This window comes from Rhamphochromis longiceps, linkage group LG15 (assembly GCF_057381845.1).
Source record: "Rhamphochromis longiceps isolate RC_006_pf linkage group LG15, R_longiceps_female_GT1.1, whole genome shotgun sequence".
Taxonomy (NCBI): domain Eukaryota; kingdom Metazoa; phylum Chordata; class Actinopteri; order Cichliformes; family Cichlidae; genus Rhamphochromis; species Rhamphochromis longiceps.
In genome coordinates this window covers 12,021,747-12,034,471 of record NC_140571.1, presented here as the reverse complement: position 1 = coordinate 12,034,471, position 12,725 = coordinate 12,021,747, and the positions used below count along the sequence as shown (strand labels likewise).

At 39.8% G+C, this 12,725-nt stretch overlaps 1 protein-coding gene across 5 annotated transcripts in view; it reads left to right on the top strand.

Moving 5' to 3' along the window:
- Positions 1-12,725, top strand: part of utrn (utrophin) — a 196,681-nt gene that overhangs the window by 171,411 nt on the left and 12,545 nt on the right. For 4 of the 5 annotated variants that reach the window (XM_085383072.1, XM_085383075.1, XM_085383071.1 and 1 more), the window contains 3 exons: positions 2,955-2,993; positions 3,484-3,549; positions 5,833-5,898. In XM_085383072.1, the coding sequence (XP_085239198.1) occupies positions 2,955-2,993; positions 3,484-3,549; positions 5,833-5,898 (171 nt within the window). The remainder of the gene's footprint in view (positions 1-2,954; positions 2,994-3,483; positions 3,550-5,832; positions 5,899-12,725) is intronic. The other variant, XM_085383073.1, reaches the window with a different exon arrangement.

Here is a 12,725-nt window from a genome sequence, read left to right as displayed (position 1 = left end):
TATTTTTAAATACTCAGTGGCCACTCAGTGGGAAGGGGGATAGCTCAGTAGGTAAAGTGGTTGCCCCATGATCGGAAGGTCGGGGGTTTGAATCCACTGAACGTACCCCTGAGGAAGGAACCATCCCTACACACTGCTCCCCGGGCGCTGCACTGGTGGCCACTGGTGGCACTGGTGCCCACTGCTTCACTGGGTGAATGGGTTAAATGCAGAGGAGTAATTTCCCTACGGTGACTAACACATACACATTATACTTTGTTAGGTACAACTGTTCAAACTCTTGTTAGTTCACATATATAGACAAGATGACCTGCTGATGTTTAAACTGAGGAAAAGAACAAACTAAAGGTGATTTACATGACTTTGAATTAGACTTGTAGTCGAGACCGCCTAAACCGAGACCAAGATCAGAGGGTATCGAGACAAAGACCGAGACGAAAAAAGTCAGCCAGATGCTGCTTCGTTTACGGGTGTCAGGCATATTTGTGTTTTTGCTTTCGCACAGCACAGGAGGGATTGGAGCATAGCTGAGCCACTGTGTGAGAGCTGAGCAGCGAAAGGAAATTAAGTGAGGGTAGAAATGACTGAAAGATTAATAGGCTCTGTTTTGAGTTTTGTTAAAAAAAGAATGACTTCACATAGGAAAAAAATATATATCACATATGCAGGACACCTTAAACTAGGTTTTTAATTAAGCAGCAAGGCAGAACAAAGTCGGGGCTGTATCAAGACACATGGACTAAACCCCAATTCAACCAGACCCAGAACTGATCCGGAATTAAAACAGGACTACAACAGTTCAAAATCAGGACTACTTAGGACTTAACCAAGACAGAACCAGAATCAGAACTACATGATAGTAGCACTAAAAATCATCACAGACCTGCACTACACTCATTTTTTAATTTACCAAAGTCCACTATTTAGATTGAGAAAAGTTTATGTAATTATTTAGCCTTGTTGTGCAAACAAGCCTGCATAACTTAATAAATATAGAATTTGAAAAGTAACAAATGGTATCTAAGAAGAAACACTAGGTACTGGATACATGTTCTCATGAGTTTTGGTAAACAACCATTTGACTAACAGGTCTGTCTCACCTGGTTCTTGTTCCATCTCTGTTCTGTCCTCATTCTCCTCTCTCTCCCTCTGTGTGCTGACAATCAAGCCAAACACCAACATCATCAAATATACAGTTAAAACCAGATATTTACATACTCTTCAGCTAAAAACACAAACACTTTTTTTTAATTGTAACATCAAATCAGACTAAATGTTTAGTTTTTTAGTTTGATAAATATAAAAACATTTGTTAAATTTAAGAGTAAAGAGAGAAATTGTCTGTATTTCTTAATTGTAAATGGCACCAAATTGTATTCAAAATGATTTGCTTTGGTACCTGGTCAAACTTAAGCTCTCCTCTGTCTGCAGCAAACTCGCAGGCAGCAGCTTCTCCCCCCCTTGTTTTCTTTATTTCCAGAGTTCATCTAAAGAGTGAAGTTTTCTCACTGAATAGAGGTTGCAGAGATATGTATGAAAGGAAACACATCTGCAATCTGCAAAGCTATCTATCTTTGCAGAGCTAAAGACTAATGTCGGTCTCCTGAAAGGCGAGATGAGCACAACGAGTATTCCTCCAGGCAAAGATTTAGGCGGGGGTGTGTAAAATGCTGCAGCACTGCCTCCAAGAAGTTAGCTCAGCCTGCCATACCGACCCCCATCTCGTCTTTTTTCTCTCTCTCCTCTCCTCTGTCTGAATCTCCTGTTACATTTTGAATTCTCCTCACAGCTACAGAAGTGTGACTACGCTGGCTGCCCCGCTGTGAGAAACATAACCACCGTGCCTCACGTCTCCCTCTGATTTTCTTTGCTTTAATGTGGGAACAAAAGCGCAAGGCAACAGAACGTCAACCTCAACTGTTATCTTAACAATTTCTAGCCAGCCTCCTTTGTGAAAACGGCACATTTCTTTGTGTTCTTGGGATTAGAAGGTGTCCCGTTTGTTTACAAATGACAATTTTGTGTTCTGGGTCGCTAAAAATAGCAGCAGTTATTGTGGGCTGGAAAGCAGAAACTTTAAAAGACTTGCATCAGTGTTTTATTAGCAAAACTCGATGACCCGTATCTTCGTTTGTGTGCTTATTGCACTGTTTTTTTTAGTTCTCCTTATATAACATATTGTATTGGACTCAATAGCAGATTAACCAGGAAATAGGTTCTACTGTACTGATTTTTTTTTTTTCCTGGCTTGCTATTTCTGTAAATCCTGCAGGAAATAAATGAGAAAAGGGAATGAATTTAGGCCATATCATTCTGTATGCAGGAGCAACTGTGAAACCAATTTAATGAGATGTGTGTGACTGCAGCAAAATCAACTTGCATCATTAACCCGTTGTGTGTGAGATCTTTCAGACACACACAACCATTGTTTGTGTTACAGGGTGTTACTGACAGATCCAGCTGCCCATTTTCACTTTTTCCAAACTGTTTCCAAGTCTAGTTCTGAAACAGATTGAAGATAACTCCACGAGAGATAGTCTCGGCCACATTCGGTGTATATTTAGATATGTTGGTCACTGTTTTACACGCCTTTCCTGTGTGCACACGGGGGAAGTTTGCGCTCAGTGCTTTCTATCAGTCAGACTCTGTAGATATGGTTGACAGTTTTGAAAGGATGTATTTGATTTTGATTTTGATTTACCCAGAGCTAAACAAGTATTTTTGCTGAGTAAAACTAACCAAACAGTGACAGAATCTGAAAGTCGAAGAAAGCCCTAAAGGCAAACTTCTCGTGTGCTGAATCCAGGCGCTCAGCAGCTGGACATACTTTTTCCTTCCACTTCTTCCTCTACCTGCTGTGTGTTTTGTTTCTGACCCGCTCAGTGGTTTTTGACCCTGAAATGATTTGTGGTTCCTTTACTTCCCTTCCCTCTCCCCTCCCGATTCTCTTACAGTCCCGTCACCCTCATCAGCATGTGTCCGGAGCAGTATGAGTGAGTATCTACGCCACCAGTAAACACCACCTCGTCTCCAGCCTGGAATGCCTTTAAAACACCGCCTCTTTTACTCCCTTGTTCACTTACTCATCTCCCCCCATCATCCTCACACCAACTAAGCCATGACTGCTCTGCATGTTGCCTGCCCACCTGCCTGCCTGAGTCACTGGCTGAGCATGGGACCAAAAAAACTCTCCCCCTGTCTCCTCACCCTCACTTTTTTCTCCTTGTTAGAGCACCCAGCTAGCATTCAGTTGCTGATCCCAGCAGGCCTGTCAAAAACCATCCAGTCGCTCTTTAGATAATCCTGCTCTCCTATTTCTCTGTCTAGGACCATGAGATTTGTTTTCTAGGTGATGTTATGAGGGGCTGTTAGGCTGTCCATGAACATGTGTGTGTGTGTGCGCGCATGTGAATATCAGTGTGTTAATGAGCTTATGTGGGCTTGCTGAATCTCATTCATCTCCATTACCCCGTTCATTTTCAGGCTGTCCCAGTCACCTCAGCTCTCTCATGACGACACCCATTCCAGGATAGGGCACTATGCCAGCAGGTAGGCACTGGATTCTCCAGTCACCATCCTCTCATTGCAAATGCCACGAAGCATGTGTGTAAAGAATCGATAATTGCATTTAAATGTTGAACAGCTTCTTTTTTGAGGACCATTTTAAAAAGTTTTCTATGAATTCTTGTAACTGCGGACCCTTATCTAATGGACATCAGCGTTTAAGTAGATGCTTTTCCCTCCCCCCAGGCCGCACTTCCCTTCAGTCTGCACTAAAATAATGATCTGAAAGGGGCAACAACAAATGCAGATGTGACAACCAAATTAAATCTCTCCAAGCTAAAGAAATGGAATAAATCGGAAACAGTCGGTGCTTGGAAGCTAGGGAAAACATTCAATTGTGGTTTCTTAAATGTATAATTTATCTAATGTAATTTCCAGTAAATGGGATCTAATTAAGTAAATAATGTGTTTTTAGTACCATAAGATGCATGTGTAGTGCAGGCGTTCATAAGTAATGGAACAGCTTTTCTTTTCTTTTTGTATTTTAGTGTCATTACACAGCAAAACATGTCTCAAATGGCTCTTCAGTTTCGGAAACAAACACAAAAAAAGTAAATTCTGCATCTATCAAAGTACCCCGTTGCTTATTTTAGGAAATTGAGCTGGCTCTATTGTCAGGGACATTAAATGTCTCCTACTAGCTGAGACAAAAGAAAAGAAAGGGAGGCAAAAAAGCCCAGAAAGATGGAAATGGCATGGTTCCAACTAAACTGGAGACGAAAATAAGCATTTCGCCTTCATTTATGTGCTGAAAGTGTCATTTTAAAACTTGCTTCATACAAATTAGAGAAACCGGAATACTGTTTGCCAGTTTTCTTCTCAGACGGCACCAAAGCATCTGATTAAAATCGATAACGTTTGGATTTTTCATTGTTACTTTAAAAATAGAAAAAAATAATTGACCTGAACCTTTCAAGAGATCCATAATAGAAAAATACAACATTTATTGATGTTTTCCAAATCTTGATTAAAGTGAGGGAAATGCGTTTGTGGTAGAGGGAGATTATGCTTGGGTGCCAGGGAAGGCACAAACAATCCTAATATGCTCTTTTTGAACTTTGTGACAATCCATCACAGTGTTGACATACATTAAATATCAGCTTGATGCCGATGTCTGCTTGCTGAGTGGATTTAGTGGCATGCAGCCACCCACCACATGAGCTGGTGACATTATAGATGTGTTGCTAAAATCAGTCTAGTAACAGATTGGCCTGATAGCTGCTTTTAACCGCCTGCTTCAAATTATCTTGCTGTGTACATCAGCACATCTGTATGCACAGTGTGTGAGCTGCAGTTAATCATTAACAGCATCAACAAACTGATGTTTTTAGTAGTTTTTTTTTTTTTTTTTTGCACTTGGACTGAATTTCTGTCGTGTTCTTTTAAAAATCATTTTAATACTAAGATCCACTGATATACTTGCTATATCCTATCTGTGCCATTAAAAAGATTTTCTAATTGGTCCAAATCTCATCTCCTGTATCAAAACCCAACCGCAGTTTTCCGGGACTTCTGCAGAAAGCTTTACTCATTATGACTCTCGTGACGCAGCCCTGTAACCTTCCATTAGCTACACATCATTAACCTTCGCTCACTGTTTCTGGTGGTATCGTTTCACTGAAGAAGTGACACCAGAATTACAATTTCAGCTGTAATAAAAACACACAAGAGATTAGATTGGAGCGTACGGATGCGCATGAAGATATGCACACTTTGATGAGATTTCATATTAGAATTATAGCTTCTCCTTTTAATGTATATTCTGTCAGAGATCAACTTCTTAATATTGTGGGTTATATTTTTAATCTGCCCCTTTTACACTGGTGTAAGACAGGCTTTGATGTGGGGAACCAGCCTCATTAGCATGGCTGCTTTGACTGCATATGTCATCAAGAAAACAAACGTTTTCCCCATAGCATGTCGTACATATTCATCCAAACATTGATCCCATACATTCGGATATAAACTGTGCATGCATAAAGTAGAATCACTCAATGATGTAATCCATTTCCTCCCTTAAAAACAAAAAGCACCAAAAAAAAGCCCAAACAAACTGTGGCATCTTTATCATTAACATGCTTGTGGACTCCACGAGATGCTTTAAATTTTAATTGGTCTGCTACTGTGGCATTAATATAATTTGTTGACGCTGTTGCTCTAATGCTCTGTTGCATTTAAATGAGATGTTGACAGCTTTCAAATGGTTTAGTTTCAGCTGGTAATTTCCCTGATGGTGTTTTTTTTGTTTTGTTTTGTTTTTTTCCTCAGGTTGGCTCAGATGGAACGCTCCAACGGCTCTCTACCCACAGACAGCAGCTCAGCCACAGGAAGCATGTGAGTCACTGCTGGTCATTTTCAGCATTTTTCTACATGGTTACGTGTTTTCCATTCAACTATGTTGGACAGATTTCAATTTCCAGTGTCTGGGACTTGAGATTTGTCTAATAATATATTGTAACACCCATTTTAATGTTCATGAAGCTGATAATTCACAAGTGAATATGTTCCAGATATCCATATTAGATATTTGGTTTCATTATAATCCTCAGTGAAAACTGTTCACCTTGCTTTGCCTAGCACTTTTTTAAATAAATAAATAAATAAATACCAGGTAGCTTTTGACATCTTTGCACCGAGATCTGGAGACACAAAAAAATTAGAAAGGTTTCTTGGAGAGTAAAAGAAGTGAGAAATGAGGGGGAAAAGACAATGTGGTTGATTAGTGTGAAGTAGAGGACTTTAGAAAGAACGTACCGGATTAGAGTGCCAACAATGACAAAGTGAGAGTGTTTGCTTTCAGGATCTGCGATAACAACAGCGCTATCGTTAATCAAAGGAGATGAGAACATGGCAAACCGTGAAAAGAAAATCACAAGAAATGGGAGAAAAGCTGATGAGGAGCATGCGCGCAGAGGATCCCGATTGTGTTCGTGCTTCTGTCTGCAGGCCTTTCAAGTTGAAGGACGTATTGGTTCCCAACTAAGATCCCAATCGCGGGAATGAGCTGCTCTTGCGGCTCAAATGCCCTCCGAGCTCAAATAGAAACACACACACTCATCATTGCGGAGGGAATTACTTCTGGGTTTTGCATCGTTTTTGGTAAGACATTTGTAGATCTTTAAGATTTTCCAAATCATAGGTTTGGATACGTGCATGGAAAGATTTAAGCTGTTTTTGTTTTTTTTAAATTTTCAAAAACAATTTGAAGTGGCAGGAAAAAAAACCTTATACAAACGTGTTTTTGGAGGTTTTGGAAGTGGAGAGCAAAGAGATTCCCTAGACGCTGTGTGAACAGAAGCGAATATAGTTTGGGGATTTCTAAAAGGAAATTCTTCTTTAAAAAACAAAGAGTATTTACAGCATTTACAGCACAACAGAGGAAGGGCACACGGGGTGGATGGTTAAAACCTTTGAGAATCTGCAGTAAAGATAAAGCAACTTCGCTGTGTTGTAGGTTGTATCCCCTGCTGATGTGCTTGCATCATGTGGACCACTGCTCCCACACTTCACCTTCAACCAACCTTGATGCTTAGAATAACAGTTTCAGACGAAGACAAAACGCTATTGAAGACTCCCAAAAGCTGCATTTGTCCGCTCTCAATAGGAGGACCGAAGAATGGAAAGACAAAAACTGTTGGCGAGCAGGGCAAAGTAGAAACAGAGGTGGATTTATTTTCGCTCAAAGCTTTCGTAATGCGGGACAAACATATTATCATTACTCCTCCTCACTCTCTCTTTTGTGCTTTGCGCTCGGGCTTATTTAAGAGAAGAAGCCATTATCGTTTCCAACTCTAAAACAAACTGGAAAGAATGCAGATGTTAGACACAGAATGTATGCAGGGCATTAATGAAGTGAGGAAGATGGTGGTTCGATGAAAGGCTAATGGGTTTAACAGCAGAAAGGGAACATTTAGTGCATAGTCAAAGTTGGGCTTTCTCTTACTTTTACACTTTCACTGCAAAGCAACAGATGCAAACTACATATACAAACAGCACAGGGACATTTAAATGCCTTTAGATCAATAGAAGTAATGTATTATCAACTATACATTGTTATTTGATTGGTTAGTGTTTTATATTCATGGTGCACCATAAAGCCATCTTCTATATATATCCAATTTCAGCAGGGTCATGTACGTAATATGCTTTTTAATGCAGTAAAACCTTGCTCTAGTTACTGTGCTTTAAATAAATAACCTGGCCCTGAATGGGGAACATTTGTGCCTGCTGTAAATTGAATAACAGTTTACAGCAGGCACTGTTATATTTCAGCCTAAAGGGTATCGCTAATTGACTGGGAAAATTACCTACATTTAGTCTGTCTGCTGTTACATTTGACTATTGGCTAAACAATCCTGAATTCATCCCTGATGGGAATTGTTACACGTGAAAAGCATAATCATTAGAGCCAGCCTACTTGCCCTGAAATTGACTTTAGACTAAACGTCATGAGTGTCCACTTAAGTGCTTCAGTTCTGCAGCTGAATGCCATTCACAGTAGTTCTAGCAGCTGTTTTGCACATCAGTGGGCCCGTTAGTAACTTTGAATCAAATAAATTTTTTTAAAGGCATTGTTATATAGACCACTACAGTGAAGCAGCCCACTCAGCCACGCGTCCCTCTCTGCAACGAATTAACTCTCATTCCCCTTCCTTTCAAAGCTTTGAGTTTTGAGTGGTTTATTGTTCCCCCTCTTTCTTTTTGCGAGATTTACTTTTTTCTGCCTACAGCTGATTTCACCAAAGCCTCTTTGTCTATCACTGCACTCCATCTGGTGATTTGTAAGGACACACAGTCACAGAAATTATCCCAACTGCTGTAGGAGGCAGCGGTGTCGGCGCTTCCGTAACACGGGTGACTGCGATTGCCCGTTAAATGCGCGTGTTTGGCTTTTGGCTGGTATTTTCAGTACATCCACTCATCTTTAGCTTTGCATTGACTTCAATAATTATTACGTGCGCGTGCATGCACGTGTGCTTCTTTGTTTCGCGTCACTTTTATGTAAAAGGGAATTCTTAATTAGAAACCTAGCGTTGCCTATTTTTATTTCTGACCCTCAACCGAAGCGCAGCGTTGTCATCGGCGCCGTAGGACACCACCGAGGAGCGAGACTCTCCAATTCCCCTTTTGTTGCCGGGCTTTATTGTTTGGTTATCTCTCGCTTTCCAGTCTTTCCCCGAGCACTGTCCCTTTTTCTTGTCTTTCATATTTTGCCCTTTTATTCCTGTTCCTCTCCCTTTTTATTTTTCCAGCCCTTTACTTTTTGAAACCACCTTTCATCCTACCCGATTGTCCCCTTTTTCTCTTTTCCTTCTTTCATCAGTTTTTGTTCTAGTCTAATCATGCTTTACCTTTGGGCCCAGGCAACCTTCAGATTAAACACTGCAGGGTGTTAAACACTGAAATAATGTTTTAGAGCCCTGCGTGCAGTGCAGAACAGTAACTCTAATAAATGAAGGACTTTACACACAGAAATCAAGGATTATAAATGTTTCTCGCCGGGGGAGAAGAATAAAAGATTTTTGCCTTTGACCGTCTTTGATCCCCCCCTTTTTTCCCTGTTTCCTCTGGTATTCCTGATTTCGTTGTTTCTCTTTCTTTATATTTTCATCCGTCTTCATCTCTCACTGTTTCTCTCTGAGCTTAGACTACTCAGTTGATCGTGGCATTCAGCTTGAGAGGAGATGCTTGCTTTGTGATATGTTAGGTAGACTTTGAGCCTGGAGATCACTGTTGTAGCGGAATAAACTGTAAAAGTCCCCTCGGGCATGTCCTACGCCTTCCCGCGTACCAAGCATGGAATTCATATTCAAGTTGTAGCTACAGTGAACTAACAGCCTTGGTATTCATCACTATTATTCACATTTAAATCTTCTGCCACACTGATCCTGTGTTCCTCTGTCATCTCTATAATTTCTGGGTCTCTTTCTCTTCAGCCGCCCCCACGCTGTGTAAGCCTGCAGGAGGAAGTGCACTGAAAGGGCACTTCCTCCTTCTCTCAGGATTTCAGAGCAGGTGGTCTGTGAGACTACTCTACCGCCTCTAGTCCCCATTTTCGCACGTAATGATCCCCTTCCTGCAGTCCTCTGGGTTCCTCCTGCCAGCTATAATGTCCTGCTGCAGCTTTCCGTTGTCGGGGACCTTCCCTAATTGGTCACTCGGTTTGTGCAGGACCCCGGTCCTAGTTTCTCTGTAGCGAGTAGCTCCATCTCCATCATGAGCGTCTGCCCTGTCACAGCAGAGTGATAATTCAAAGAGAGAAATGTGATTGTGTGTGTGCCTGCTGGTGTATTGCTGCTTGTTGCAACAACAGCTGTGTCGACTTCCCGTCTCTTTCTGCTTTCTTTGTGCCGTTTTTCAACAACTGGTTTCAGCATCTTCAGCCTTCAATTATTTAGTGAAATTGATGAATAACTACAGATACTTTGTGTTCATGCATATGCCAGAATCTCCATAAAAGTTTCAGAAAGTCTAGGAAAGTTAAGTTTGTGAAGAGTGTGTGAAAGTTAAAGCAGTCATCACACAAACTATATTTGGAAGAAGTGGTATGCAAGAAGAGGCCAAGAGGAGCTGCTAGTTACAGGAGTTCGTGTTTTTTTTTTTTAAGCTATGGAATGTGTTTGTTCTTCTCTGAGAGTGCGGAAAGGTTTAAGCATTACATTCACCACTTAGAAAGTTTATTTCATGTCCCTTTTATGACTGGCACCTAAAATCTTTACCGAAATACAGGGAAGGTTGAACTAGACCCGAATTGAATTCCTAAAGAAAAGGATGCTCTGAACTCATCATATAAGCTGCTTAGGCCGGTTAATCATAAAAAGCTTTTTTTTCCTGTGTTCATGCAAGGCTGGGCATATTGTTTCTTTTATGTTAAAAAGAGATAAAAAAGACTATTTTGAGCTCCCTTTCATAAGCGTTTCACTCAGCCCATACCTTGGTCATGAAATAGTATAATTACTGTCGTCTCCAGAAAAAAAGGCGTCCTTTTCGGTAACCTCTGTCTGTGGTTATACATGTGACCATAATGGATTCTGAATTTCTGCTCACTATTCTTAAGTGAAATGGAAAACCTGAGACATTTTAGTTCACCAGATTGTTCTTCAGGGTTATTGTGTTAACTTTTTCTTGATAGCCAAGTATTAGGGACTCATTTCATAGTCTCCTTTGCGTATAGAGAAAGCACCTGCCTAATGTCACTGAGTCAGCTTTGCAGGGTTTTCAGCTCACAGACTCAATTTCACCTCAAGCACAGTATTATGTTCTGTGAGTCAGATAATGTGCATTTACTTTTCATACATAAAACTTATCCATGCTAATAATCTTACACTCACCAGGTTAATTGCTGAGATCTGGGAACACGGATTTAAGCAATTAACGTGTGGCACAGACGCTACAGGAAGTGTGAGCAGGTTAATGTTAATGTAAAATAGCATAGAATAATAGCATAAATAAAATAAATATTTATCTTTAACACAGATGTTAAATACTTAAGTTCTACAGATGACGTTAGACTGAAATTTTCCTTAAAATTTATTCACGTAAATTTATAAACATTATAGGACAACAGCCGGAGAAAGGATTTTTAAGTTATAGTGTAACTTTTCGTGTGAGTGTGTCAGGGCTTCGGCTTCAGCGCAGGCTGTGTTTCAGAATGAAGGTGACAGGTGGGCTTTGGCACTACTCGCATCACTGAGATGGCACATAAAGAGAGAGGCGGATAACCACACATGCAGGTATAGAGCAGCAGCTGTTTCTTCCTCCATATCTTTTCGCTGTCTGCCGGGCTCTTTCTCCTCTCTGCTCCCTCCATCTCCTCACAGCCTCCCCTCATTTCAGTTATCTGATGGTAACGACTGACACATCTGTGTTTTAAACCCGGGTTTGTGGAGATTACAGCGTGGCACACCTACTGTGTCTAAGGATCAAGACGTCAGCTAACACAATCCTTGTTTAGATCGGGTGCTTGGAAGCTGCCATTCATGTTTCTTCTGTTCTTCTGTTAAAACTCGTATTTTGAAACATTAAGTCGAGAGTTATCGATAAAGTTGTTACATAGTTGTTATATACTTTTATATAACATACAGTGCTTAAGAAATGTATTAGACCACTATCCAGTCAAAGGGTTATACCGCATCTGCCATAAATTCAGACTTTATAATTGGTAAACTTTTTTTTTTCTTTTTGTAATGGCTAATTTACTGCTTTTTTACACTAAACTCTTTAATCAAAATTATTTTTCTAATGTTTAAGTATAATTATTGTTTTTTCCAAAGCAGATTAAAGTAGCAAAGCACTTTTTTAAAAAATTATTTACTTGCATTCCTGAACAGAAGCGGTTTGATGTTGTGCTTGATTCATTTCTGAGAGAAGTCAAGTGTTTTGACTCAAATTTGGACAGAAAAATGTAAAATAAATAAATAATAATAAATAGATAAATAAATTGTTTGAAACTGGTGTCTTTTTTAGCAGTGGTCTCAGAATTTGATTACTGCATGTATGAAGTTTGGGTCTGCTAATGGTGAAAGAGGAAAATAATAACACAAACTAAATTTATTATTGATTTAAATTAACTATACATGCTATCAATACACAGAGACTAATCAACGGAGTGTACTGTACATTTAGCTATGGAATATATAAAGTGTTAAATGTAATCAAAAAAATCAAAACAGACAAACAAGAGAATAGATGCGAACTGGCTTAAATAGGGGAAAAGCATTCCCGTCTGTGTGTATAGCATCGATTGCTAGACAAGGAGGGGTGGGCAATTCATTTTCCCAAGCGGCTAAATGAGAAATTGGGATTGTTGTGGAGGGACCAATAATCTTATAAAGAGATTAAAAAAATTAAATAAATAAATAAAAATATTGAGCAGAACTGAGAACCTTAGCCTTGTTTACAAATAGCCTGAAAAGGTATTTCTGCAGTAGTCAAGAAATATGCGCAATAGTTAGCATAACTAACATGAAATACAAATTACAGCTGTTTAAAAAAAAAAATTTATAGATTTGCACATGTTTAAGCAGACAAGTAAAGAGTTGACTAAAGTGAACAAAGAGTAGAAATAGACCATCAGAAGATAATCATGACTGAAGAGGTGAAATTTAAGTGCCAGTTGCAATTGTAAGCTAACAGCATGCGTAGCTGAACCTTACTGTCAG